Source organism: Brassica rapa, chromosome A03, assembly GCF_000309985.2.
Source record: "Brassica rapa cultivar Chiifu-401-42 chromosome A03, CAAS_Brap_v3.01, whole genome shotgun sequence".
Classification (NCBI taxonomy): domain Eukaryota; kingdom Viridiplantae; phylum Streptophyta; class Magnoliopsida; order Brassicales; family Brassicaceae; genus Brassica; species Brassica rapa.
Genome location: NC_024797.2, coordinates 5117150 through 5144488, shown reverse-complemented (window position 1 = coordinate 5144488; position 27339 = coordinate 5117150). Strand labels below are relative to the sequence as shown.

General features: G+C 38.7%; 7 protein-coding genes and 1 long non-coding RNA gene across 18 annotated transcripts; 6 read left to right on the top strand and 2 right to left on the bottom strand.

Moving 5' to 3' along the window:
* Positions 1-924: 924 nt before the first annotated feature.
* LOC103856699 (protein NETWORKED 4A) lies at positions 925-2711 on the top strand. The gene is made up of 3 exons (XM_033288666.1): positions 925-954; positions 1035-1146; positions 1234-2711. Exons 1-3 carry the CDS (start codon positions 940-942, stop codon positions 2589-2591), a joined length of 1485 nt encoding a protein of 494 aa, XP_033144557.1. The 5' UTR covers positions 925-939; the 3' UTR covers positions 2592-2711.
* LOC103856701 (malate dehydrogenase [NADP], chloroplastic) lies at positions 2686-5202 on the bottom strand. The gene is made up of 12 exons (XM_009133818.3): positions 4955-5202; positions 4788-4881; positions 4605-4691; positions 4181-4518; positions 4002-4092; positions 3850-3924; positions 3681-3782; positions 3495-3617; positions 3340-3408; positions 3200-3268; positions 3068-3121; positions 2686-2983 (listed from the first exon to the last, which is right to left on the bottom strand). Exons 1-12 carry the CDS (start codon positions 5128-5130, stop codon positions 2927-2929), a joined length of 1335 nt encoding a protein of 444 aa, XP_009132066.1. The 5' UTR covers positions 5131-5202; the 3' UTR covers positions 2686-2926.
* Positions 5203-5494: 292 nt separating this feature from the next.
* LOC103856698 (probable serine/threonine-protein kinase WNK4) lies at positions 5495-9841 on the top strand. Of its 8 annotated transcripts, none has more exons than XM_009133811.2 (8): positions 5495-7228; positions 7366-7411; positions 7583-7790; positions 7871-8136; positions 8216-8439; positions 8518-8675; positions 8758-9070; positions 9149-9836. In XM_009133811.2, exons 3-8 carry the CDS (start codon positions 7731-7733, stop codon positions 9715-9717), a joined length of 1590 nt encoding a protein of 529 aa, XP_009132059.2. In that variant the 5' UTR covers positions 5495-7228; positions 7366-7411; positions 7583-7730; the 3' UTR covers positions 9718-9836. The 8 variants fall into 8 exon arrangements, with proteins under 8 accessions (XP_009132059.2, XP_009132060.2, XP_009132061.2 ...); XM_009133812.2 differs by having other exon boundaries at positions 7578-7790; XM_009133813.3 differs by having other exon boundaries at positions 7366-7492.
* A 248-nt stretch (positions 9842-10089) lies between these two features.
* Positions 10090-11192, top strand: LOC103856696. The gene is made up of 2 exons (XM_009133810.3): positions 10090-10779; positions 10848-11192. Exons 1-2 carry the CDS (start codon positions 10621-10623, stop codon positions 10947-10949), a joined length of 261 nt encoding a protein of 86 aa, XP_009132058.1. The 5' UTR covers positions 10090-10620; the 3' UTR covers positions 10950-11192.
* A 10-nt stretch (positions 11193-11202) lies between these two features.
* Positions 11203-14766, bottom strand: LOC103856695 (peroxidase 68). Of its 4 annotated transcripts, none has more exons than XR_004456748.1 (4): positions 14096-14766; positions 13810-13992; positions 11906-13286; positions 11203-11688 (listed from the first exon to the last, which is right to left on the bottom strand). XR_004456748.1 is itself a non-coding variant. In XM_009133808.3 (3 exons), exons 1-3 carry the CDS (start codon positions 14312-14314, stop codon positions 12723-12725), a joined length of 975 nt encoding a protein of 324 aa, XP_009132056.1. In that variant the 5' UTR covers positions 14315-14760; the 3' UTR covers positions 11203-12722. The 4 variants fall into 4 exon arrangements, 1 of the variants encoding a protein (XP_009132056.1); XR_004456747.1 differs by having other exon boundaries at positions 11203-11714; positions 13801-13992; positions 14096-14760; XR_004456746.1 differs by having other exon boundaries at positions 13801-13992; positions 14096-14760.
* LOC117132978 lies at positions 13201-14077 on the top strand. Its single transcript, XR_004456775.1, has 2 exons — positions 13201-13288; positions 13812-14077. It is a non-coding gene; the product is annotated as an uncharacterized LOC117132978 (long non-coding RNA).
* Positions 14767-15082: 316 nt separating the features above from the next.
* LOC103856694 (E3 ubiquitin-protein ligase listerin-like) lies at positions 15083-23345 on the top strand. The gene is given in 15 exon segments (XM_009133807.3): positions 15083-15699; positions 15797-15917; positions 15980-16042; positions 16120-16197; positions 16310-16401; positions 16768-16870; positions 17048-17200; positions 17291-18382; positions 18477-18988; positions 19156-20528; positions 20843-21421; positions 21424-21869; positions 21956-22414; positions 22515-22745; positions 22872-23345. Coding segments are annotated over 15 exon segments (5586 nt in total). The 5' UTR covers positions 15083-15643; the 3' UTR covers positions 23100-23345.
* Positions 23346-23526: 181 nt separating this feature from the next.
* LOC103856693 (40S ribosomal protein S4-2) lies at positions 23527-25011 on the top strand. Its single transcript, XM_009133806.3, has 4 exons — positions 23527-23651; positions 23910-23987; positions 24080-24358; positions 24436-25011. The coding sequence occupies exons 1-4, from the start codon at positions 23649-23651 to the stop codon at positions 24862-24864; spliced, it is 789 nt and encodes a 262-aa protein (XP_009132054.2). The 5' UTR covers positions 23527-23648; the 3' UTR covers positions 24865-25011.
* Positions 25012-27339: the final 2328 nt, after the last annotated feature.

The following is a 27339-nucleotide window of genomic DNA, read 5'->3' as shown; positions in this document are numbered from 1 at the left end:
ATCTAAAATTTTGTGTTAAAATTTATGAAACATATAGTTTCGCTAATTTAACCTTTATTTTATATTATGTAAAATATATTTTTTGAAAACATACTTATATACTCCCTCTGTTTTTAAAAGATGCATATTCTAGATTTTTCACATATATTAAGAAAATTCATTAAATATGCATTGTTTTTTGTGAATAACAATTTTTCATAACTTTTAGCCAATAGAAATTCAATAAACACCATTAATTTTTTGAAACTTATAATTTTTCATAAAATCATACATTGAAAAGGTAAAAAATGTATCTTTTTGAAACAAATTTTTTTTCCAGAACATACATTTTTATTTTTTAGGAAGTTGATGAGATATCTATAAATATCCGTAAAATTTTGCAAATTTTCATAATTTTTTTAGATATCCGGATCTCCGAAGCAAATCAAATAGAAAGTCAGATATCCGTTGAATAGGAATCAAATCATAAATATCATTCACTCCGTGCCCATTCCTAATTGCATATTATAAACCTCATATATCTCCACATGGGCACTGTGGAATTGGTTTTTACATATTTAATAACATAAAGATCACAGAGAGACAAAACCAAACATTTGGCCACGTTGAGATTGCTAAGTACTAGTTCCGCAATATCTGTTGTCTTAAAGGTAACCGTAAGTGTATAAAATCTTTTGATCTCAAAAACTTTTTGCATCTTCCTCTGCTTCCTCCTTGCAACCCTTTTACATCTTCTTCTACTTCTTCTTCTTGTCAGGTTCTCTTATTTTCTTGTCCTTTTCCGTGTATATATATTTCGAATTGTCATGATTCTGACAAAGTCTGACACACCAAATCTGTATTATTTGTCTTCTTTTTTTCTTTTTGTCTTTTTCCATTGTCTCATCATTGTCTCTTGTGTGTTTCCAGCTTTGCATAGGGTCCATCGACTTTGCAACCATGGATTATGATCTGGTATCATCCAAAAACAAAAAGAAAGAAACGTTTTGTCATTTTTATACCAATCCTCATTCTTGATTCTGGGGTTTTGCTAGGTCCGTTCCAAGAAGAGTATCAAACGAGCAGAATCCACCAAATCACATCTATGGTGGTGGGATAGCCATGTAGGCCTCAAAAACTCCAAGTGGCTCGAGAATAATCTCGATGGTGAGTACTAGTCAGTCCATCTCATTGTGTCTTTAGAGTGGTTGGATAGTCTTTTCATAATGAATGTTATTGTGTGGTTGTGATCAGAGATGGACAAGAGCGTGAAACGGATGGCGAAGTTGATAGAAGAAGATGCAGATTCGTTTGCCAAGAAGGCAGAGATGTATTACCAAAAGAGGCCTGAGCTTCTCACCCTCGTCGATGAGTTTCACCGCATGTACCGTTCTCTAGCCGAGCGTTACGAGAACATCACCGGAGAGTTGAGGAAAACCTCTCCGTTAGAGCTTCTTCAGTCACAAGGCTCAGGCTTCTCTGACGTCTCCTCCTCTGACCTCACCACTGAGATTAATAGACTAGGACGTCCTCCTTCTCGCCGTGCTCCTGGTTTTGACTACTTCCTTGGCTCTGGAGGACTTCCCTCTGATGATTCTGCTTCTGTTACAGACTCTGAACTTGAATCTGATGATTCTTCTGTGATTAATTGTCCTACTGGTTATGTGAGTGTTGGCTCTGACTTTCAGTCTTTGAGCAAAAAGGTCGCTGATCTTGAGACTGAGCTCCGTGAAGCTAAAGAGAGACTCAGGATGAGAGATGCTTGTGAGGACCAAATCTTTATGTTAAAGAGTCACCTCGCTAGATACTTGCCATCAGAGTTGGATGATGAAGAGGCAGCAGCAGCAGCTTCAACACAAGACATGGACGTTGAGACTTTGTCTGAAGAGCTGAGAGTTACAAGCCTGAGGCTTAGGGAGGCAGAGAAAGAAAACAGCAACATGAGAAGAGAAGTTGAGAAGCTCAAGAGCCTGCAAAGCCTGCTTGACTCGGCGCAGAAAGAAACTGCAGCGTGGAAAAGCAAGTCTAGTGCAGATAGAAGAGAGGTGGTGAAGGTGCTTGATAGAGTCTCCATGTTGAAATCTAGTTTAGCAGGTAGAGATCATGAGATCAGGGATCTAAAGACAGCTTTATCCGACGCAGAAGAGAAGATTTTCCCGGAGAAGGCGCAGGTCAAAGCCGAGATATCAAAGCTCTTGGAGGAGAAAACACACCGCGATGAGCAGTTCAAGGAGCTGGAAGCTCTTGTGCGTTATCTTGAAGAGGAGATAAGAAGGGTGACCAATGAGAAAACAGAAGAGGAGGAAAGGATGAAGGGAGAAATCGAGATACTGACAATGGAGAAGACAGAGAAAGAGAGATGCATAGAGACATTAACCAAAAGAGTGAGTGAGATAGAGTCAGAGATGAGTCGGCTTGGAGATGAAGTGAAACAAAAAGACAGTAGGAGAATAGAGATGGAGAAGGAGCTAGAGGAAGTAGCAGAAGAGAAGAGGGAAGTGATAAGACAACTCTGCTTCTCACTGGACTACTCTAAAGATGAGTGCAAGAGACTACGTGATGCCTTTCCAGGGAACCAACCAATAAGACCATCCTCCATTCTCGCTTCTTGATTCTGATGTATAGCATATATATGTATACTCTTTGTAACTTTGTTTTGTGTTATCTTAGCTGTTTTGGTTTGTTTTGGCACAAAAAGGATTTTGTTTTTGACATCAAATATGCATTCTCTAGTCTGTGTTCTGAAACTCACATAAGCAGTGGACAAACAAGTGTTTACAGACACTATTGTATAACATGAGTCCGGTCCATTGCTCAAGTAAACTCACATACATGTATAAATAAAAGTGTGAAGAGTTTCATTCACTTATTCCGACCAATCAACATGTATAGCTAACAACCCAGAAGAGAGTGCGCTTACTTGAGATGCTCAACGCCTTCACCAAAATCAAACTTCACCAGGAAGCATAGTATCTACCGGACCAAGATCACAGAAGGCGATGCCCTGCAAACATACATCGATGAAGCAACCAAAGGTTAGCTCCTATTTAAAATTGGTTTTATTTGAATAGACAAGACAGATACATACATCTCCAGTGAGGTGTGCAACACACTTCTTCTCAGCCAACAGCTCCGCTTCAGACTGCAATGTTTTCATGTCTTAACTTCTGGCATTTAGACAAATAACCCACAAAAGACTAATCTCTAAGAAGGTAAATACCTTGGCGATTCGGTTGCGTAGGTAGTCATCAATTTCAACATCCTTGACAAGCTCATAATCTCCATCTCCCTGGAAACAAAACATAATGTTGAGAGTTACCACTAGAGAATAGCTTTTCATGTATTAAGGACAGAACATACCTTTGACCGGCATGGCATGCTGAAGACCAGGTCCTCTGCAATACCATAAGGATTTCCATTTGTGTACACCTAAAAAAATTACATTAACACAACCCTATCAAAGTCTCAACCAAACTATCTTGTTGTTATCTAAATGAGATTAAAAGAAGATGTACGCCAGTGGAAAACCAGTCGCCCTCAGGAGTAGGAGTTACAAGAGACTTTATGGCATCAACAATGGAAACAGCTGTAGAAGCAGCAGAAGATCGACCCCATTTCTGAATTAGTAAGCCACCTCTCTGCAAAAACAAACACAATAGTGTTATCTCCCATTGCATATATCAGAGGAAACGCCATGTTACCTTCTGCACACTCTCAGTGAATCCCTCTTCTAACCATTTGTGATCTGTGATAACCTCCTTCACCGGCCGGCCATTGATTCTGGCATTCAAGAAGTCTGGCACCTGTTACACCTCTATAAGATAAGAGAAACATCCCAAGATATAGATAAATAAGTAAGTTAAGACAAACCTGAGTTGTAGAGTGATTTCCCCATATGGTCATGTTAGAGACTTTGTCGTAGAAGACTCCAGCTTTAAGAGCAAGCTGCAAAATGGAATTATCAATCATATGTTAGTAAGAAATTCATATGATCACATACATGTATGTGTGAGATGTGGTACCTGGCACTTGGCTCGGTTCTCGTCCAACCTCGTGAGGGCATGAAAATTCTTTGCAGGAATGTTGGGAGCATTTTTAAGACAAATCAATGCGCTGATCAGACAAATCAAAGTATACTTAAAGATGTTGAGCAATGATTAAGATATGAAGAGTGGTGACTTTTAAGGAATGAAAGCTTTACTTGGTGTTGCAAGGATTCCCAACTACAAGGACCTTGACATTAGGAGAAGCAACTGCGTTAAGAGCTTTCCCTTGCTCAGCAAATATCTGTCCATTGATATCCAACAAAGCAGCACGTTCCATTCCAGGCCCTCGAGGCTTTGCACCAATCAGAAGAGCCCAGTCCACATCTTGGAACACTTCATACGGATCCGTTCCTATATCAACTTCTCTCAACAAAGGGAACAAGGAATCCTCCAGTTCCATTGCAACACCTTCGAGGGCTTGGATTGATCTCTCTGATCCAAGTAGTTTCAAAGCAATGGGTTGGTCTGGTCCAAACACTGAACCTGAAGCAAGCTACACCAGGAAAAACCAAGTTGGCATAAAGATAAAGATCAAATGGTTGTTAAGTAAAGTAATCGTATCTAAAGGAAGAGACTTACTTTGAAGAGAAGGTGGTTTGAAATCATGCCTGCAGCACCTGAGACTGCGATATTGATCATCTTCTTCCATGATTTCGTCTCCTCTTCCTGTAAACACACACGTTTTGGTATCTCAAAATCAAAGAACAAACAGTTGTAAAGGTTGAAACTTTACAACTGAAACAGAGAAAAAGTAAAGATTACAGCTTTAAGGTCATAGGTGAGGCAGAACACTCCATAACACTCTTTCTTCGTCTTCACCGACCCATTTTCTTGAACCGCGACAGGTGCTTGGTTACTTATTCAAAAACAAGCATGTGATCAGATAAAGGTTGAAACTTTAATAGAGTGAAGAGCGTAAAGAGACTTACTTCTGAGAAACAGAGCAAGAGATTTTGGAGATGGAAGTTGTGTGGAGAGGTGGAGGAAGAAGATGAAGATGGCGAAACTGGTTTGAGAGATGCAGCTTGGAGGAGAGGCGAAGCTGAGATGAAGAGGGGAGGAAAGGCGACGTCGTTTTGGGGGTTGAAAGGTCTGACATGGCCATTATCGCACAGACACAAACTGTGAAAGTAAGACGGAACTATGGAGAGACAAAGAGAGAGACAGAGAGAGAGAGCGCGCCAAGACAGAGAGGATTAGAGAATCTGTGGATAAGGCTCAGGTAACGACACTTGTCAATTATCTGCCAATCCACATTGACTATCTAACTTTGACTTTAGGCCCAACTTAAGGCCCATTAAAGAATATCTGAAACCGCTAATCGGAGCGATTCGTCTTCTCCGGCCACATTGCAAACTTTCGTCGGCGGGAATCAAACAAAAGGTTAAGTTTTGATCGCAGAAGTTTCAAAAATTGAGGTTATCGACAAATGGGTTACCGAAATTTTCATCCGTTGTCAACGCAATCCTAGTGTTTTCTCTACTAACCTGCTTTCGGCATTGAAATTTGGAGATTTCGGCGACTTCCTAAAGCTCAAAATATCTTCTGTTTTGCTGGAAATCTCCGATTCCTTGATCCTAGAGAACGCGTGACAAAGTTGAGATTCTTGAGAAGCTTATGGAGTCTCACAAGCTCTGCTTATTGCTGGACGGCTGCTGAGTGCACGGTTAGATTCATGTGGCCATTGTCTGCTTCGAAGGGTTTACTCACTGACGCTCTTTGAGTGGATATGGACGAAGCGGGTTGGGATTTTGAAGGAGAGTGGGAGCGATTTGGTGATCAATGAGTTGTTGAAATGGGAGACTGCTCTTGAGGAACCTGAGCTCTATCAGCTGCGAGACTAACATCAGGTGCACTACCATCTCTTTCTAACTCAGCTTCCCAAAGAGCAGTGGGCACTACTTGGGAGTTTCCTCTCTTGAATCTGTAGCTTGGAGGAGTTTTCTTAAGCGAACGGCTGAGACCAACGCTGAGGGCGATAGTGATCGCAACAGAGGGGATCCAAATGCTGTTGATGAAAGCACGAGGCGTTTGGAAAGTGACATCAGAAAAAGTGGAAGCTCTGAGGGAAGGAGTTAAAAAGTATATTCAACACTCTTTGCCAATTCCCGTACGTGCTCTACTACCAATGCCTCAATACCTTAACATTTTTTTTTTGCTAAGGATGTTAATATCATAAATGAAATAAAAGAGTTTTTACAAGAGTAGAAACACTAATCTAAAATTGCTTCTCTGGCAAAAAAAGGAAAAACAGAGAGACAATTAAGTTACATTTGTGGTGATGCAAACATCAGTGGCTCCAAAGAGGTAGATAGTTGAGGAATCTTTTCCTCCTGTTTCTTGCATGGATGGTGTTGCGAATGTCCCTGTCTATGCACTTAATAATAGACTCCGGTGGAATGTGGGTGCTGTTGAAGAGGACATTGTTTCTCTGTTTCCACAGATGATATATCGTTGCGTGGGCAACCAGACAACGGAGTGTTGCTGGGGCTTGAAGAGTATCGGATTTCAACCATGAGAGCAGCTCCTGCCAGTTACAAAATAACCTACCAGAAGGTCGTAGCCTTAGAAGGACATTGTACTCAATACCTTAACATGGCTCAACTTATATGTTCGTAGCATTGCGTTTTGCTGTTGTGAAAATATATAAAGAACGCAAAACCCTGCAGTGTTCGTAGAGAGGACTGAGGTGAGCACGTCCTTTTCTAACCTGAATTAATTAATATGTTAAGTGTGAGTGATATAAAAGGTTGTTGGGGGAACTTAGTTCGGTAGAGGTAGCCTCTTTTAAAGGAGAAGTGGGTTTTGAATTGATGTGGGGTTTTACCTGCGTGACATATCAACTGTGGAGAAAGGTTCTTCAATGTCAAACTTATACGGCTTTTCTTGTTTAGGATTATATTCCAACCTTATCTTCATTTTTTTATACCATTTTCTCTTTCTCTCTCTCCTTCCTTTTCTACGTGTCAAGTAACATCTAGTTGACAACAAAACAGTAGTCAATTATGCGCAACATATCCATTTACATCTATGTTGTTGCCTGTTAGCATTCGGACCCTCCTTAGACACAAAGCTAAGATCATGAACATATATATGTATTGGTTACTGCATATTTGTTATGTGTTGCTAGTTTATTACAGAACCATGAACTCCTTGAGAGCTAAAGGAAGTCGCCACCAACAACAAAAAGCAAATTTTCAATGGTGATGTCACTATCTCTTCTATTCTCGCCGTGTTCCCCACTTCTGTTCTCACTTTTCCTCTGTTTTGTCGTTTTTTTTTTGTTATTTTGGATTCTTCTGTCCACCAATCTAATAGTTGGTTTGGTTGAATCGTGCAGTTTCCCGAAGCAACAAAACTCTTTCCTCCCCAGTCTTACATTTCCAGTAAGTTACAGTTTCTCAAGTCTTATCCTCTTTGCTATTATGTTTGTGATGTGGTTTGAGTGTCTTTGACTGGCAACTAAGGTTTGTCAAAGTTTTGAATATGTATATTTTACAATTTGGGTCAATAAATAATTAAAGATAATGATTTTCTGAAAAAACAAAAAAGTTCAGGCCAAAGACTGTTCAACATATATTATCTGCTGACGCTTCTTGATGAAGTACAAGTAGAAGAAGAAGTACGTAGGAAGAGTTTTGGCCGCCAGAGTTATCTCGTCCTCTCAAAAATATTCCTGGGATCATAAATCTATCTTTGTCAACCATGAACACGCATCAAGTTCCAGAGTATGTTGAAACCGATCCCACTGGACGCTACGGACGTGTAAGTAGGGAGGACAAGAGTCTATGTTCACGAACTAAACCACTTTGTAACACTTTGTTTTTTTAAATATGTTGGAACAGTTTGAAGAAGTTCTTGGAAGGGGAGCGATGAAGACAGTGTACAAAGCAATCGACGAGATGCTGGGAATAGAAGTAGCGTGGAGCCAGGTGCAGCTAAAAGAGGTTCTCCGTTCCTCTGTTGATATACAGAGGCTATACTCCGAGGTTCATCTTCTCAGCACTCTAAACCACAAATCTATCATTCGTTTCTACACTTCCTGGATCGATGTTCGTTCACACACACTCAACTTCATCACCGAGTTGTTCACTTCTGGGACCCTCCGACAGTAATCCTCTCACACCTTTTCTTCTAAAACGATTACTCAAAACTTTTCTTTGTATGAACATGTCCTTTTACTTGTGTAGATACAAAAACAAGTACTTGCGGATAGATATTCGAGCAATCAAGTCCTGGGCTCGGCAGATCTTGGAAGGGCTTGTTTATCTCCACGGCCACGACCCTCCTGTGATACATAGAGACCTCAAGTGTGATAACATCTTTGTTAATGGCCATCTTGGACAAGTCAAAATAGGCGATCTTGGTCTTGCAAGAATGCTCCGGGACTGCCACGCTGCCACTAGTGTCATCGGTATGTAGCAAAAAAATTGTTTGTTCTCACTTGTTCAGATTGTTTGCTCTAGACAACTTTGTGCTTCTCTTTGCGTAGGCACTCCCGAGTTCATGGCTCCAGAACTATACGAGGAGAACTATAATGAACTCATTGACGTGTATTCCTTTGGTATGTGCTTTTTGGAGATGATCACCTCTGAGTTCCCGTATAGTGAGTGCAAAAATCCGGCGCAGATTTACAAGAAAGTTGTTGCGGTATGTCTTTCGATCTGTGAGCATATGTGGATGAAGCTATCAGTTGAACCAGGGATGAGCCTTGTATTGTTTTGCTTTCCAGGGAAAGCTACCAGGAGTCTTTTACAGAGTTGGAGACATAGAGGCACAGAGGTTCATCGGGAAATGCCTCGTGCCTGCGTCTAAGAGAGTGTCAGCAAGAGAGCTATTACAAGATCCATTTCTCGCTTCTGAAGAGTCCTGGATGGTGTACGCGAGAGGTGCTGCGAATCTGAAGCCTTTCTTGAACGAGAATGAAATGGACAGACTGAAGTTGGAAGATGATGAGTTAGGAAGGAGCCGTATGACCATCACTGGGAAGCTGAACGCTGAAGATAACACAATGTTTCTGAACGTACTAATCGCAGATGAAAATGGTAAAAGGAACATAGTTGATTAAGCTGATCATATCTTGTTATGGTTAGGTCACATAACTGTTTCCTTTTTCTTTTCAGGTAAGGCAAAGAGGGTTTCTTTTCCCTTTGACATCATGAATGATACTTCTATTGATGTTGCCAAGGAGATGGTAAAAGAACTCGAGATCACAGATTGGGAGCCAGTCGAGATTGCTAAAATGATTGATGGAGAGATCTCTTCTTTGGTGCCTGGTTGGAGGTACGAGGAGGAAGATGCTCATGATGAGGCGAATTCTCAGAGTTCTTCCAATTCAGGATCATATTCCAACGTCAACTACATATCTGTTGATGAGCACAGCTCTCAACCTGATGCTAAGACCAGAACTCACAACATGACGAGGTTCTGTCCTGAAGAAAGATCTCATCTACATTCAGGACACGACAACGTATGTGCAGCTTCCAGTTCGAGTAACTGGAGATTGACATCAGACAACCGCGCGCTTACAAGGAACCGCTCGCTTGTAGACGTGCAGAGGAAGTTACTGCAGCGGTCGCTGGTGGAAGAGGCTAGGAAGAGAAGGTTATTCAAAACTGTTGGAGACGTAGAAAATGTTGGGTTTCAGTCTCCTTATGCGGTTTCCAGAAAGCCAAGGAGCTCAAGGCGCTAAGCTTCTTTTGAACATACTGTAGATTTTCTGTTCATGTAATATCGTGTAATGTGAAGATACTGTAGATTTGAAGATACGGCTTATGTTTCCATATAATAACAAAGGGTTTATTTACTTCAGACCATCAGTTTCTTCGGTCTTGGTTGGAAAGTCTGCCTTGTTGGTTTGCCAGGCCACGGCTTCGTCTTTGTAAAAGATGAAGTTAAGTAAGGTTGGGAAGATCTTGCGAGTATCTCTGCCTCTGGCTATTATTTTAACTTATAGTGCTGATTTTCTGTGCTCACTTTTGTTTCTTACTAAGCAGGTCAGTGATCCCAATGTGTGTTGAACATTAATCAATGCAGGTAAAGGAGTATGCTTCAACAAGAAGTAGTCTTAAACGGGTATGTTTACTTGTTGACACCAAATGGGGTATGAAGCCAAGAGACCAGGAACTTAGTAATCTGATGGAGAGGTAACTATTGCTGTAGCTCTTAATCTCTGTTTATGTCATGTAGGTAAGTGTCTTTACAGGCTAAAACTGAAGTGCAGATCAAATACAAAGCATCAGACTGAATGGCTCGATGAAAATTCCGACTAAATTAGTGAAAAGTATCAGCAAACCACTTTGGGTTTTTAATTAGTGATGATGTGACGATTAGCCATCTAAAGGTGGTATTATGTGATACTATTAAAATTCTTGAGATAACTTTAGGTAGTGGCCTACCTGCTTTGGCACTTCTTCAACAGCACCCTTTGAATTTTTCTTTCCTCCTTTTCCATCATTTTTTTTATTTGGTCTTTTCTTTCTTTCCCTCCTCACCTCTCTCTCTCTCTTCTTTCTTTGTCAACTTCTGTTTCTTTCTCTCTCCTCATTGCCTTCAAGCAAACTAAGAGAGGAAGGAAGGAAGAAGCAAGAAAGAGATGTGTCCGTTAAGGCTGATCCTCATATTCTTGTCGGCGACTCTTGCTGGCTTCTTTGTCCTCAAGAAGCTCAACAATTCCTACGACGATCCTCTCGCCGACCCTCTCACCGACGACGCTGATCCCGCCGACTCCGACTCTGACTCCAGATTCTCAAAGGTCTCTTCTTTTTCCTCTTATCTTCATTCTCTCTCTATTCAGGACTCTCATTTTTTCTGGGCTATCAGGTGGGAAAGGCAATGAAGACTGGATTTTGGACATGCGTTGACATGGCAAGTGGCCGCTATCTCTGGAACCATCTCTGTTCCAATTCCGACAGCTCTTCCTGAGTTTTCTTACTCTCTCTTAATCTCCATTTGTCTGTAATTTGTCTAATTGTTTCAATGGACAACACCAAAACAGCATATTGTCTCTGTACTTTATTACAGATCTAGTTTTCACCACTAAATGTCAATAAAAGTCTTTGAGTCTTTTTCTCCCTTTCTACCTCTCTTGGTAGCTTAAATCTTCAGTGAACCAAGCAGTGTATGGTCAAGCTTTTGTACCTCTGGAAATGACTTTTATTATATTCAGGATTTTTACTTTTTTAACAAACGTTAAATGTAAAAAACTCATTAACATCAGAGAGTTAGCAAAATCTCAAAACTTGATTAAAAACAAAATCTCAAAAACTACAATGCTTCTTCTTCTTCCTGTTGTTGTGAAACAGGCATTAACTGCTCATCTTTGTCACTCTGCCAAACCCACACTATCTCCATTACATTTCTTCACTTCCACCATATGAAACGTCGGCGTCACTTGGAATATCTCCGCAGCATCCATCGACACAACTTCTTTTCTCCCCTCCTTCACACGTTCCAGTTTAAACAACCCCCGCTTCCCTCTTCCTTACGCTCAGTTTCAACCGCTCCGCCACCTCCTCCAGCTTAGAAATAATCACCGAAGCAGGCTTCCGAGACGTGAATCTAGATTCTCTCTTGTCATGCACATCTCCAAAAAAGAGAAGACTACTTTCTCCAAGCTAGCACAGAGTTGGTGCTAGCTCATGGCCTCAGGAGCTTGTGCAACCTGTGAAGCAAAATAAACAAAGCAACCTGTTATGCAACAACAATCAGTAAAAAAGAAAGGAAAAGCTGATCAGATTGAATACGAATAAGATAATGCGAGAACGAAAGGATTATCAATCATACGGTAACGTAATCTACACAAACAACTCTGAAGCTCTATAACAGAGCCGTGAGATCTCAGTTATGGAATCGACGATTCTCCCGAGGAAGAGAATTACCGCTGACGAGGGATCGTATGGGAATGAATCGGAGATCTCGAATGAAGACGTGTGCAGATCTCTCTACCTTCCTTGGAGTTCTTACAAGCGTCTTCTTCTCTTCCTTACTTGTTTCTGCTGTTTTTTTAAGACAAGCAAACACAATGTAGAAGAAGGGATGAAAACGAAGCTAAACGTCACTGGCGGTCCACCTTATTTATGACTTTTCAGCACTTCTTCTTATTCACCAATTTTACTTTTCATCCTACGGCTCTCATTTCACCACACAATATTTAATTACTTTTCTATCTGATTATATGATATTTTTGTTTTGGTACGAATTATTATGTATGATTGGATAATGATCGCGTTTTATAACTAAACAGCAGCATTTACACAGTTGCATTAAAACTTTATTTCATTGAATGATAATAGCTTTAGAGCACTTCCAATAATGATTCTTAAAAATTATTTAAATAATAAAATAATGAAAAAATAAAACGATTTAAGACTTATATTCTCGACTGAGAAATCTATTAAGAAGAAATTCTTTAGCAATTTGATTAATAATCATTTATTGAATTATATTAAAATAGAAATATTTTGTTTGGAAATTTCAGAATGAGTTTTTGAGCAATGGCAATACAATTTTTCATAATGTTGTAGAGCTAATATGACAACTGAGAGGAGACGGAAACATAAATGAAAACTGCATAGCCACAAACTTATCATGATCTCAATTATACTGTATTATGTTCTTATATGGAAAATGCATATTTAAGGAGTTGACGTAGAAAACACGTAAAAATAAGATAACACAAAACACGTAATAGAAGATTCAATTGGGTCTGCGACAGTTGTTGCGGATCTCACCACTGGATCCAGTAAGGGGTTTGATATCGCCCATCTTAACCATACCCCTTACAAAATCGCGGTAAAAGGCGTTCAGACTACGACTATAAGACACGACAAGCGAGTCAGTTGAACCGCCGCTGTAAAGAACTTGGTCAGAAGTGAGTAGACCCCTGTGGTTGAGAAGCTGTCTGTAGTAGTTGAGGTCAAACCTTCCAGGAGAGTGGATATCAAGAGTGGCTTCATTGTTGTCGCTAGAGCCAGAGGCAGCCGAACAGCTCCTTTGTCTAGACAAGGCGAAAGAAAGCTCGATGTTGTTGCTTTCGTTGTAGATACGGTCTCTAAAAGTGACGCATCTAGCTTGTCCAATAGTGTGTGCACCAGAGAGGGCCACCATGTCGCGTGAGGATAAACCTTGTGCTCTAAAACGGTTGATGAGGTTGTCGAGAGTAGAGGTTGGAGGAGGGATAACGCCTGAATTGGCGGTCGTGAAACTCGCTGTGGTGGAATCTCTTCTTCCAAGTTTTACGCTCCAACCAGGGCCGTCCAACTGTTTAGTTCAAAATATGTGATAAAGATCATATATTAAGATACGTTCACGTACACTATTTATTCACAAACAAAAGAGCACATATATAATAATTCAGCTACCTGGTTGGTACAAACTACATAATATATATACACAAACGAAAGTTTCAATAGTATAATATATAAAATTACATGCTTGTTTCTTGTCAAACCTTTTATATAATTTCCTAGAGCTAGTTTTAATATAAAACTGTAGGCAAAGTATATGTAACTAGTTTTTATTTTATCTAGTTAGTATATCATTGTAATTATCAGTTGAAAACAAAATATAATGAACACAGACAGGTATCAGTTATATATAAATGTGTAGTATATATACATAGAACACGGTGATCTCAAATTATTATAGTTTTTTTTGTAACCATGTGCCAGAAAGAGAATGTAAAAGTATTTGATGCATCAAAAACTATTAAGCTGAAAATATATATTGATCCGAATGTTCTAGTTGGGCGTTTAACAGAATTAAAAGTGCTAACGAGGAGAACAGAGTCACGAGCAATGATAGCGAGAATGTCTGCGCATGAGACGACGCCTGGGCATAGTCTCTCAACCCTCGACTTGATTTTGTCAACAACGTCAAACCCCCTCACGGAGTTATTGTTTGGGCCTGCCGTTTTCTCTCCCATAGATGAGGAAGTGTCGTCCAACAATATTGATCCGTCACACCCCTGTAGACCATGCATGCATTTTGTAAATTGTTTAGAGTAATTCATGGAACATACCAACCATGCTTCCTTGGACCTTGTGTCATTAAAAAAAAAAAAATCTTACGTTGACAAAACAGTCGTGAAAGAATAAGCGGAGGAGAGAAGCAGCCATGCGGCGCTCCCTGGTCACCGCCCGCTGCACCTCGCGTCTCACCGCATAGAACAACGAGGGACAGCTCTCCTTGTAGAAGTCACTGCTCAGCTGGGCGTGGCTGTAACAACAGCTCCACATTATTATAAGCAACACTGCAATTAACATAGTTCTTTGCTTATTGTACTCCATTCTCTCTTTGCTTCTGTTTGTATTTGTTATTGGACTTGTGGTCAGAAAATATAATGAGGGCTTTATAGAGGATTGAGTAGTTAACTACCTGTAGTTTTTTGTACGGCGATAAGTTTCTTCTCAAATATCCACTCTATTTCATTTCTAACAAACATAAACACATCAACAAATATTACCGCCTTACCGGGGTCATGATCCTTTCGCCACCTCTACCAAATTCATGCTTTAATTCCTTTCCCTTTTTTCTTGCTTACATTTCCCTTTTTGTTTTGTTTTTTAATTACCAATCAGTTATATATACATTAGAAAGTTTTTAAAGAAAAAAAGACTAGGATAGCACCAAACCAAGTTTATGTTCCCAAAGTAGCACTCAAGGTTCAAAGTCACAAAAATAGGTTTCATTAAAGAGGTAAATATATACTTATACCCCTTGGGTTAATTAATTCAAACCTTAGGGTTTAGAGTTAACGGGTGGGGTTTTGGAATTAGGATTTAAAATTTTATAAAAAAAAATATTAAAATAAAAAATAAAATTTTTAAAAACAGTTTTAAAAAGTATTTTTAAATTATAAAAAGAAAATTTGAAAAAAAAATAAAAAAAAAAATTGTAAAAATTTCGAATCTGAAAACATATAATCTGAAACTATAAAAAAAAAAAATCTTTTTTTCATTTTTTTAATTTTCATTTTTTTAATTTTTATTTTATTTATTTTTATTTATTTTTGTTTGTTTATTTAATTTTAACCCAAGGGTATTAAGGATATTTTACCCTTTAATGAATGTCATTTTTGTGACTTTCTCCTTCTAGTGCTATTTTTGAGACATAAACTTCAAAAGGTGATATTATTGACAATTGCCCGTTTTTAAATTACTTGATTGTTTTCCTAGTTAAGTATAACTCTAAACATCAAGATTTGTGATATATGGTGTATAATTTATACAGATTACAGTATTCATATCAATAACATAACTATAGAGTTAAGTATAAATTTTTTTGTAGCTAATTTCTTATTGGTCCAAATTTTCCTAAAATATATCGGAAATTATAGAATTTGTTAAAAAAGGCAACGTGACGTTTCCATTTTTTCCCTTATGTCTAAAAGTATAAGTTGGGCCGTAGATAACTGGGCCTAACTCAGCTAACCAAAACCAACTAATCAACCAACACGCGCTCGACCGGACAAGCTCTTCTCTGGCTCCTCCTGCGACGGCGACACGACCGTACCGCCACCGCCTTCTCCCTCCGATCCTTTAACTTCCATCTAATTACTTCTCTGCTACACCTATCAAATCCATCCATCCTTCGCTCTCTCTCTCTCTCTGAACGAGATGGGTAGACCCAAAGGAGATGCTGCAAGGAGCAAGTCTCGTCCTTCAAGCAGCAGGTTAAATCATCCTCCAATCTCTCCCACGCCTTACCTTTTTCGAGTCTATGCTTCGTTGGGCTTGGTACTAATTTGACTAATTGAGCTTTGTGAACAGCTTGGCAGCTTCTCTGTTGCCGTCTGGGTCCGCAGCCGCCGCCGTAGGTTTTGGCGGCTATGTGGGCAGCTCTAGATTCGATGCTTCTTCTATGTCAAACGAAGACTCTGCTCCCTTCTTGGTATGTTTGTGCCTCTTTGTTTGATTCTGCCTCGGTCTCTCATCTTTGTTGATGGATTGTAGGATTTGGATAGTGAGATGGCCCAACACTTGCAACGTCTCTCAAGAAAAGACCCTACAACAAAGGTAACGCGCGTTCTTGATTATTCAATCGAGTATCTTCTGAGTTTTTTTTTTTAATCGTGATTTGTTTGTTTGAACAGATTAAAGCTCTTACTTCCCTGTCAGAACTGGTTAAGCAGAAGAAAGGGAAAGAACTTGTGCCATTAATCCCACAATGGGTATGTTTCTTTGTCAACGTACTAGTGCTTTGCAGCGTGTTGATCCTTGTTTTTCCTCCGTTGCAGTGCATTTGGTTGTTCATTGACTTTTTTTTATGTCTTACTTGTCCAGACGTTTGAGTACAAGAAGTTGATACTGGACTACAGTAGAGATGTCCGGCGAGCTACGCATGACGTCATGACTAATGTTGTCACTGGTGTCGGGTTTGTACTTTCGTTCTCAGCTTTCTAATGCATGCCCTTTTTCTTACCGTCGTCATTCGTATGCAGTGTGTCATTTAATTTTTCTTAGTATGTCAGGTAGTCTTCTTATGTTGTGAGTGATATGGTTAAGCTTTGAGGAATTCCTAACATCTATATCGAATGAATACATGATTTTTTTCTGGGAATGAATCTTTTGTTGCTCAGTGCTGCAGAAGCTTGAATACGTTGAATGACTTTCATATAGGGAATATGCCTTGGTATTGTCTCAGCATGCATGCATTGGATACTTCTCTTTTAGTCTTTTATGCTTTCTCCCTGGATGACTAGTAATCTGCATTTACTCTTATTTTCTTACATGTTACTCAGGAGAGATTTAGCACCCCATCTTAAGTCTATAATGGGCCCCTGGTGGTTTTCACAGTTTGATTTGGTTTCTGAAGTTTCTCAAGCAGCAAAATCGTCTTTGCAGGTTGGCACCTTGTTTCTGAAGTTTCTCTTTTTAAACTGTGGGTTTAGATGCCGCTCTTTCAATTATAAACTCTCTTTTGGTCTTATTAGACCAGTGACAATTTAGTTCTGGTCAACTTGCACTTTTTTTATAGAATCCGTTTTCAGATTTTCATTTAGCTGCATAATGTTTAAACAGGCAGCTTTCCCTGCCCAGGAGAAGAGATTAGACGTCTTGAATTTGTGTTCAGCTGAGATTTTTGCTTATCTGGAGGAAAATCTGAGACTTACACCTCAAAATTTATCTGATAAAGCACTTGCTTCGGATGAATTAGAAGAAATGTACCAGCAGGTACTTCATCTGGGGGAATCTGTACTTTAAGGCACAACTTTTCCTTCTATCGATTTTTTTTCCCAATTTCTTATTTTGCGTTGTTTTCAGATGATGTCTTCATCTCTGAGGGCGTTGGCTACACTTCTAGATATATTGCTCCACGAACCCAATAAAGCTGGCTCTGAAAGTGTCAATGCGGAATCAAAACTTGCCTCGAAGGCTAGGAGAGTAGCAACCTCCTCAGCTGGAAAGTTGTTCTCTTTCCATAAATGCTTTCTGAACTTCCTAAAATCCGAAAGCCCTAGTATCCGATCAGCAATTTATTCTTTGTTGAGCAGCTTCATTAAAAATGTTCCTGAAGTCTTTAGTGAAGGCGACGTTAGATGTCTTGCACCAGCCCTGCTTGGTGTTTTTCGAGAAACTAGTCCAATTTGCCACTCATCAATGTGGGAGGCTCTCTTGTTGTTCTCTAGAAAATTTCCTCAGAGTTGGACCTACTTAAATGTTCATAAGTCTGTTCTGAATCACTTATGGCAGTTTCTTAGGAACGGGTGCTTTGGATCCCCACAGGTTTCTTACCCTGCATTGATATTGTTCCTTGAAGTTATGCCAACCCAATCTGTGCAAGCTGATAAGTTCTTTGTGAATTTTTTCAATAACTTACTAGCTGGGAGGAGTATGTGTGATTCTTCAAGCGCAGATCAGTTATCACTTCTCCGTGCAACCACTGAATGTTTCCTATGGGGATTACGTAATGCTTCAAGGTATTGCGATGGTCCCAGCATTCACGATCTCCAAGTTGATCTAATTGATAAAGTCCTTGTGAAGAATCTATGGGCAAACTTCTTTGAATTATCTAAGGACAGTACTCCACATATTCAGAGGAAGCCATCTGAAACTCTAAGCATGAGTGGTTCAGTTAATTTTCTGCAAGAGCTAGGAAGATGCATCTTAGATATTCTTTCAGGAATTAATTTACTCGAACAGAACCTGCTGTCTTATTTCCTTAAATCTGTTCAGGAGAGCTTCTTGAATATGCTTCAGCAGGGAGATACAGAGACAGTTACCGGCAGCATGAGAAAAATGATTGATTTTCTCTTGTTATTGGAGAGATACTCAGGTCTGGAAGGTGAGAGTTGGCCTTTGGATCAATTTATGGGGCCACTGCTGTCCAAGGCTTTTCCATGGATAAAATCATCTGTAAGTTATTGTCCACTATTACCCAAATATGTCATGTTAAGCCATATGATGTTTTTATGCAAGTAACTCATGTAGTTTTTATTTCTGTTTTCAGGAATTGATAGATGGTTTGAAGCTTTTGTCAGTTTCAGTATCAATATTTGGACCGAGAAAAATAGTTCCGGTACTTGTAGGTGATATAGAGACTTATACCCTTCTCTCTGTTGAAGAAGGGAGGGATATGAGCCCAGAAAAGTTTATTAAAGTTTTCCAAGAAATCTTTATTCCTTGGTGCGTGGATGGACATGACTCTTCGACTGCAGTTAGAGCTTCTAAACAAGATCTCCTGCTTTCATTACTTGATGATGAATGTTTCTCTCAGCAGTGGAGTGATGTAATTTCTTATGTATTTGATCAACAACATCACGGGTTCGATAAGCTGGCTTCTATGGAATTGCTTTTAGAGAAGGCAAGGGATCAAATTACAAAAAGAAGTTCTGGGCTGGAGTTGAGTCAAAGAATAGGCTCTAAGCCAGACCATTGGCATCATGAGCTCATAGGATCGACTGCTATAAGTCTTGTACGTTCCTCCCCGGTGACTACAACCTCTGCTACTCAGTTCTTGTGGTAAGTTACTCAATCTATAAAACAGTATCAAATAAAGCTAATATTCATATCAAATTTGATTCAAGCTCACAATCAATCCAAGATTTTGCATTTACACTTCTCAGCCGAGTCTTAAGACTGCTTGTTTGCTTGCTCTCAGTACTTATTTTATATTTCCTTGTATGCAGTTCAGTTCTGGGTGGTGCAACGGAAGACAGCAGTATTTCTTTTGTGTCAAGAAGCTCGTTGGTCTTGATATATAGAGGGATCCTCGAAAAGCTGCTATCTTTTATCAAACAGTCACCATTATGTTCAGTTAGTGATACATGTTCCTCTCTTATCGTTGAGGCTGTTGATATAGAGTTTGATTTGAGCAGTTCCGTCGATGTGATCGCCATAACTAAGTTTGCAGCAGAAGTTATTGATGGTAGTTTGTTCAGTTTAAAGGCTCTGGATCAGGATGCCACTCTACTTTCAACTATTATATCTTCTGTCTTTATTATTGACTTGGAGAGTAGAATATCATCACTAGTGGACAGTACTCTGAATGAGTTTAAAGAGAAGCAAAAGGATCGGAATATAGTGTGTGGTTTTGTTCATGCTGTTTGCTCTAAGATGAGTAATCAGTTCTGGAAATCTATAAACTATGATGTCAGAAAGAGTTCAGCAAAGATTTTGGCTCAGTCCGTAAGGTCAGTTGTCCAACTTGAGGATGATCTGCAACCTTGTCAACTTACATTACTATGTGCTTCATGGATGCCCGAGGTGTTGGAATATCTTTCATTGGATCAAACTGATGAAGAAGATATCTGTGCACTGCTCCTGCGTGAGAGTGATGTATGGCCTATGTGGATCAGCCCCAGCTCGCTAACTAGCATTAATACGCATGGTGTTCCTGCTCACGTGTGCGATTTGAGGACATCCAAGAGTCAAAGATATGTTTCTTTCATTGACAGCCTGATCACGAAAATGGGGATTCACCGATTTGTTGTTGGCCACAAAGATAATGGATTATCCCCTCAAGCTTGGCTTTCCGCAGAAATACTCTGCACGTGGGAGTGGCCAGGGGGTAGTGTTCAAACGTCTTTCCTGCCAGCACTTGTCTCATTTTGTAAGAGTGAACCAGCTTATGGGAGTTTATTAAACTCCATTTTTGACATTCTACTCAATGGTGCTCTTGTGCATGGAGAGGATGAGATAGACAGCTCCGGGAACATGTGGGTTGAATTGAATAACCAGATAGAGGACGTCAAGGAACCGTTTTTGAGGGCTCTGGTGTCATTGATTTTCACTCTTTTCAAGGAGGACCTTTGGAGAGAAGAAGAAGCCATGGCTGTTTTCAAAATGGTCACAGATAAACTCTTCATCGGGGAAGAGCCGAGCAAAAACTGTTTGAGAATCATTCCTTTCATTATGAGCATAATAATTTCACCATTACGTAAAAAGACCAAATCTAGTTTTTACGGTGAAGATACTGTGCTGCCACTGGAAGCTTTCCTTGGAGGTTGGCTGGAGAGGTCTTTGTCGTTTCCTCCTCTAGTCCTCTGGCAACGTGGGGAAGGTGAGTCCCCATTTAATTTTCATGAATTTCCTTTTGGTCTTTCCTAGCGATCACATTGTCATTTTCTGTCATTGCTTAGACTTAAGTAAAGGATTAGGCTGAAGAGCAAGTATTTACTTATGAAACAAGATCAACTTACCGATAATTTTGAGGCTCCACTTGTCAGGTCCTTACATCAGGGTTTAGGGACCTGAGAAGTGGTTATAGTTGGCATTAGATGGACATTATAGGAAGCAATTTAATGTGGGATTGGTTTCTTTCTTTAGCTTTTACTTTGCATGCGTAGCTTATTGTTCTTTCGTTGTGTTTATCAGATATGCAGGATTGGTTTCAGCTTGTATTATCTTGTTATCCCGTAAGCGAAAAGGCTGAAGAAGATAAGGCACTAAAGAGGCATGTGAGCAATGAAGAGAGAACACTCCTGCTTGACTTGTTTCGCAAGCAAAGGCAAATTCCTGGTGCATCAGGCGTAGTTACCCAACTTCCAGCTGTCCAAATTCTGCTGGCAAGACTAATAATGGTTGCAGTTAGCTACTGTGGAAACGATTTTAATGAGGAAGATTGGGATTTTGTCTTTTCTAATTTGAGGCGACTGATACAGTCTGCAGTAGTTGTGATGGAGGAAGCTTCTGAGAACGTCAATGACTTCATTAGTGGTGTTTCTTCCACGGAGAAGGAGATTGATACTCTTGAGGGACTTGGGCATATTGTTTCTATATCGGATCCTTCTTTAGACAATGCTAAGAATGCTCTCTCAGCATTTTACTTTCTTAAATTAGTAAAAGATACGGTTCCAGATGAAGACTATTTGTATTCCTTGACAAATGAAATATGGTACCCAGTTAAAGATCGGATACTTGAAGGTGTTCTCCGTCTTTTCTTCTGCACCGGTCTGCTGAGGCTATCGCTGCTTCATATTCCCCAGAGGCAGCATCGCTTGTTGCTTCCTTTCGAGTTGATCATTTGCAGTTCTGGGAGTTGGTGGCTCAGCTTGTAGTCGACTCTTCTCCACGTGCAAGAGATAGAGCTGTCAGAGCAGTGGAATTTTGGGGTCTAAGCAAGGGAGCCATAAGCTCTTTGTATGCAATAATGTTCTCCTCCAAACCAATCCCTTCGCTGCAACGTGCTGCATACATTGTTTTGTCTACCGAACCTATATCCAGGCTGGCCATAGTTGCTGATGGGAATGTGTCACCCAGTGATGAGTCTCTCAGTGACCAGGACTCCAGCAACGTTGGCTTGCCATCTGAAGAAAAGCTGCAGCTAAGAGATGAAATATCTTGTATGGTTGAGAAGTTAAATTATGAACTCCTTGATACAGATTTAACTGCACCAGACAGGGTAAGATTTACTTTCAAAAGCTTTCTTTTCAATTTTTGTCCCTCTTCAGACAAATCTTTTACTGTATTGACTACTTCTAATGGCAGGTGCAAACATTCCTGGCATGGTCTTTGTTACTCTCGCATGTTAACTCTTTACCTTCACTAACACAAGGACGAGAGAGACTGGTGCAGTATATAGAGAGAACTGCAAATCCTTTGATATTAGATAGTCTTTTCCAGCATATTCCTTTGGAACAATACATGGCACAGAGCTTGAAGAAAAAAGATGGAGATATTCCATCTGAATTATCTGTGGTAGCATCTGCAGCAACTGATGCGATTACAACTGGTTCGTCCCTGTCAACAGTAAAGTCACTTTGGCCTATTGAAACCGGAAACATGGCCTCGCTTGCTGGGGCTATATATGGTCTGATGCTACGAGTCCTTCCGGCTTACGTTAGAGAATGGTTTAGCGAAATGCGTGATCGATCTGCGTCATCTTTGATTGAAGCATTTACAAGAACGTGGTGCAGTCCTTCTTTAATCAAAAACGAACTGTCTCAGGTATGTGCAATAAACCCTGTTCTTATCTCTCAAGAGTTGTAGTGAAGACCCTGCTAATGCATTGGCGAATATTCCCGTTCGTTTTTTATGTGAGCTGCAGATAAAGAAGGCAGACTTTAATGATGAGAGCTTTTCGGTAAGCATAAGCAAATCGGCAAATGAAGTAGTAGCTACATATACAAAGGATGAAACCGGGATGGATCTCGTGATCCGTCTTCCAGTTTCTTACCCGCTGAAGCCTGTTGATGTGAACTGCACAAAAAGTATCGGAATAAGCGACGCCAAGCAGAGGAAGTGGTTGATGTCTATGCTAATGTTTGTTCGTAACCAGGTACTGTACTTTATAAGCCATGTAGATCTTTGTTATCCTGCATCATTTCAACATATTTGAGTCAACTTAGTGGCAAGTTTGTAGCTGAATGTTTTCTTTTCTATTCAATGCGGTGTTTCGGAGCAGAACGGGGCTCTGTCAGAGGCGATAAGAATATGGAAGAGGAACTCTGACAAGGAATTTGAAGGAGTAGAGGACTGCCCTATATGTTACAGTGTGATCCACACAGCAAATCACAGCCTGCCAAGGCGGGCTTGCGTGACATGCAAATACAAGTTTCACAAAGCATGTTTAGATAAGTGGTTCCTCACATCTCATAAGAAAGTCTGCCCCTTGTGTCAATCTCCTTGCTGATTCAACGTAGGAGCTTATCATACGGTTTTGTGACATTAGTATGTGAGTTTTGCTTTAGCTCTATAACACGGAGTATACACAGAGATTTACATGTGTGAGAATTTTGTTTCTTGGAATGATCATGTGGAAGATAATGAAAAGTGTAATAAAAGTATATATAGAGAGACTTACTTCGCTTAACATTAACTACATAATCAAATGTAAAACCCATTACACTATATTAACTTAATTAACTATATTTTCATACATACTGTTATACTAATATAGTTGTTTAAATAACATTTTAGATCTCTGGTAAACTAAATGTGTAAATATACTTTGAAGTTGTGTTCTTCCTGCAAATTGAAAAAAAAAGGACTAATCAAAAGGCCTAACAAAAACGAAGTTAATGGGCCGAATCTTTAAGAGCCCAAAACACCCTAACATCAGTGTAGAGGGTATTTAAATAGAATTAGGGTTTTACCCTTCCTCTCTCACAACCTTCACCACTCGTTCAGAGCTAAACGAGAGAAGCCGTCTGGATCGGCGCTACGCTTCCGAACTCCAAACATGGTTCGTCTTCCTCTCACTCTCTTTCGTTCTATCTGCTGTTAATGTAGTGATTCATAATCGAGCTGGAAGCTTTGTGTTACTGAGCTAGATAATCGTTAGCTTAGCTTCAGAGCAATTGGATTTGATTCGATAATTTTCAAATATACATGACGATGATTGTCCTTAGATCTGACTTACTTAGATCTCAGATGTGGTAGCTGCACTGAAAATGTCATTTGTATAGCTCTAAGATATGTGTTATGTTCGATTACTAAACAGGCGAGAGGTTTAAAGAAGCATTTGAAGAGGCTCAATGCCCCTAAGCATTGGATGCTTGACAAACTTGGTGGTGCTTTCGTATGTTTTCTCCTCTTCTCTTTATTTGCTCAGTTTTTTATTCTGTTTATATATATGCTTTGAATAACGATGTTCGTATTGGTTCCACACAGGCCCCCAAGCCATCTTCTGGACCACACAAGTCTAGAGAGTGCCTTCCTCTTGTTCTTATCATCAGGAACAGGTTGAAGTATGCTCTTACTTACCGTGAAGTCATCTCCATCTTGATGCAAAGGCATATCCAGGTTGATGGCAAAGTCAGGACTGACAAGACCTACCCTGCTGGTTTCATGGATGTTATCTCTATCCCCAAGACTAACGAGAACTTCCGTCTTCTCTATGACACCAAGGGTCGTTTCCGTCTTCACTCCATCAGAGATGAGGAAGCAAAGGTTTAGATCTTTCTCCCTCTCTCTCTTGTGATTATCATTTAGAGTAATGCTTGACATGTATGGGTTTCTCTTTACAGTTTAAGCTTTGCAAGGTTCGAACTATCCAGGTCGGACAGAAGGGCATTCCTTACCTCAACACATACGATGGTCGTACCATCCGTTACCCTGACCCGTTCATCAAGCCTAACGACACCATCAAGCTCGATCTTGAGGAGAACAAGATTGTTGAGTTCATCAAGTTTGATGTCGGCAATGTTGTCATGGTTACCGGAGGAAGAAACAGGGGGCGTGTTGGTGTGATTAAGAACCGTGAGAAGCATAAGGGAAGCTTTGAGACAATCCACATCCAAGACTCTACAGGACATGAGTTTGCGACAAGGTTGGGTAATGTGTTCACCCTTGGCAAAGGAACAAAGCCGTGGGTGTCTCTTCCCAAGGGTAAAGGTATTAAGCTTACCATCATTGAGGAGGCCAAGAAGAGGCTTGCTGGTCAACAAGCTGCTTGATTTTGTGATTCTCCAGCTCGTTATTAAGTCTTCTTAGACGTCATATGTTTTCGTAGACTCGCTTTGCTTCTTTTTGTTTTGGAACTTGTGTTATTTTCTCTGTTTCAAGGATTCAACAAAAACTTCAACATCACTTGCCCTTTTCTTTTGATGGTCGCATGGTATCACATAATCATGTTGTTAAGTAGAACAATGAGAATGAGATGTTGTTCCCTTGAATAGAAGCAGAGAGCATCTCTTTAGCTTGTAGAGTTAGCTTGTAAAGTTAGCTTGAAGCACAAGCAACTCGCTATAGACTCCCTGCTCTACAGTTGGTATGGTATTACTGAAGCTTATTAGTTTGGAATTTATGTATACTTAGGTGGAATTAACTCGTCCAAAACCAATGAGAAAGGGGCTAAAGCTAGAGAAGTCTTATCTTAAAAAGTAGGCACAGACATATAAAATCAGCCATCCGCATAACTTCACGATGGCTATTATTATTTATTTAATAATTCCTATTATTATTTATTTAATGAGTTTATTCCTTTTATGAAAATTAAAGGTAACATTTTTATTATTTATTTAATGAGTTAATTCGTTTTATGAAATCTATATTTAAAATATAATAGATTTTTAATTTTTCATTATATACTTAGTTGACTTATTACTAATTTATTATCATTTTATATTAATTATTTAATTAATTATAAGTAAACATTAAAAATAAAATACAAACCATATATATACATATAATAGATACTGAAAGATTTTATTAAAATGAAATCTTAAGAAAAAAATTAAGAATATTTTTAATTATTTTTTTCCAAAGTTTTATGTTTTATATCTAGAACCAAATAACAAATTAGCTTTAATAGCATACTAACATCATTTTAAGTTTCAGTGTCTTTAATATCCCATGTATAACCACAGTTAATTTCAAATGTGAATCTGTTTTTATAAGATAGATATATTGAAAGTGGAAAAGTTTTGTATACAAATTGTTAATGTAGATCCAAAATCAAAGATAATCTTTTCTTTGCTTTATCTTATCTTCTTATTTAAACTATAAAACTGAAAATGTATAAATCATTTCAAATTTTTTTGCGTAACAGTATCAATGGATATATCTCAAATATTAAGATTTGATAGTAATATAATTAAACAAAAAAATAATAATAATTCTATAAATTGTTAATATATGGAAAAAGATTCACCAAAAATAAACAGTCATCATCATCGAAATTGACTAATCTTTTGAACTAAGTATAAGATTGATTTATATAAATGCAGTTCAAAATTACTATTTTATACACATTTTTTATTATATTTTTTTAATTCATTAGTAATATTTCAAATCAAATGGGTGTTCTTCAAACTTTTTATCGCGCTTTTAAGCGTCACTATTATTATAGCTCTTGGTATAGCTCTTGGTATAAAATCAAATATGTTCGACAAGCTCAACAATCAATCAAGATCTTCTTGACAAAATTATAAGTATAAAAATTGGAAAGATGAAAAATAATTACTTCTAATTAATACTTTAGACCAATATACAATCAGCACTTTTGTGAAATCTTTTCTACCAACTTTTTTTGATGTCTTTGGTGCATGTATTGCGCAAACAGTATCATATAGATTACATGAGTTAAGAATATATATGCATTAATTCGCTTCTTATCAATGGTGAGACCATAATAAATTAATCCACAAGAATTTAGAGGATACATTGACTAAGAAAAATTTATTTAAAATATTCAGATTAACAAAACAAACCAAATACAAAACTAATGATTTCGAGATTGTTTGTTTGACTATCATTCATCTCCATCCAAATAATATATTTAGATAGTTCATCTAAATGATATATTCATGTGATCTATCTAAATAATTCATTTGGATGATGCTCGAAATTGTTCATTTTAATTATAATGTTCATCTAAATTAATTAGAAATTGTTTGTTTGCTTTGTTAAAGTACATCTACATCTTTTGGTCTTAATTTTAGATGAGTTTACTAAAAACTAACTCAAATATATTAATAACTAACTAAAATATATTAATTTTAGATTAAGCTAAAATATATTTTAAATTTGCATTGAAATTTATAAACAATCAAGTTTCTAACAAAGATAAAGTTTTATATTTGTTTTATGAAACAACTCCAAGTAGAACATACGCAAAGCCATACATAAAGTTTAATAAAATCCAAATAGTTTAAGAACAAAAAGCTAAAAATCCATGCTACAATCATAAAGCCTGAACCATCTTGTTTTGCGTCTTTACCATCGCATGTATTGATTCATTAATATTTGCCACTGATTTCTCTTTTATCTTTCTAGCTCCAGGCCATCCCTGAAATCAATGAACTGAAAACTCTATAATCATAAATTGGCGAAGAGTTATAACATACTCATAACAACTATTAGTTTACACATATCTGAGGCACAGACTCATAATCGTGACAAGAATGAAGAGGGACACATATTATCAATGA

What these genes read in the sequence shown, in the direction of transcription:
- LOC103856699 (XM_033288666.1), top strand. An exon ending in GCTCGAGAATAATCTCGATG is followed by an intron (nt 1,147 to 1,233) that starts GTGAGTACTAGT and finishes GGTTGTGATCAG; the next exon opens with AGATGGACAAGAGCGTGAAA.
- LOC103856701 (XM_009133818.3), bottom strand. Translation starts at nt 5,130, where the DNA reads ATGGCCATGTCAGACCTTTCAACCCCCAAAACGACGTCGCCTTTCCTC. An exon ending in GAAATCACTCTACAACTCAG is followed by an intron (nt 3,783 to 3,849) that starts GTTTGTCTTAAC and finishes GAGGTGTAACAG; the next exon opens with GTGCCAGACTTCTTGAATGC. An exon ending in TCACTGAGAGTGTGCAGAAG is followed by an intron (nt 3,618 to 3,680) that starts GTAACATGGCGT and finishes TTGTTTTTGCAG; the next exon opens with AGAGGTGGCTTACTAATTCA.
- LOC103856698 (XM_033288662.1), top strand. Translation starts at nt 7,731, where the DNA reads ATGAACACGCATCAAGTTCCAGAGTATGTTGAAACCGATCCCACTGGA. An exon ending in CCACTGGACGCTACGGACGT is followed by an intron (nt 7,791 to 7,870) that starts GTAAGTAGGGAG and finishes ATGTTGGAACAG; the next exon opens with TTTGAAGAAGTTCTTGGAAG. An exon ending in ACTTCTGGGACCCTCCGACA is followed by an intron (nt 8,137 to 8,215) that starts GTAATCCTCTCA and finishes TTACTTGTGTAG; the next exon opens with ATACAAAAACAAGTACTTGC.
- LOC103856696 (XM_009133810.3), top strand. Translation starts at nt 10,621, where the DNA reads ATGTGTCCGTTAAGGCTGATCCTCATATTCTTGTCGGCGACTCTTGCT. An exon ending in CTGACTCCAGATTCTCAAAG is followed by an intron (nt 10,780 to 10,847) that starts GTCTCTTCTTTT and finishes CTGGGCTATCAG; the next exon opens with GTGGGAAAGGCAATGAAGAC.
- LOC103856695 (XM_009133808.3), bottom strand. Translation starts at nt 14,314, where the DNA reads ATGGAGTACAATAAGCAAAGAACTATGTTAATTGCAGTGTTGCTTATA. An exon ending in TTCACGACTGTTTTGTCAAC is followed by an intron (nt 13,993 to 14,095) that starts GTAAGATTTTTT and finishes CATGGTCTACAG; the next exon opens with GGGTGTGACGGATCAATATT. An exon ending in CTCGTGACTCTGTTCTCCTC is followed by an intron (nt 13,287 to 13,800) that starts GTTAGCACTTTT and finishes TGAACTAAACAG; the next exon opens with TTGGACGGCCCTGGTTGGAG.
- LOC103856693 (XM_009133806.3), top strand. An exon ending in ACAAACTTGGTGGTGCTTTC is followed by an intron (nt 23,988 to 24,079) that starts GTATGTTTTCTC and finishes GGTTCCACACAG; the next exon opens with GCCCCCAAGCCATCTTCTGG. An exon ending in TCAGAGATGAGGAAGCAAAG is followed by an intron (nt 24,359 to 24,435) that starts GTTTAGATCTTT and finishes TTCTCTTTACAG; the next exon opens with TTTAAGCTTTGCAAGGTTCG.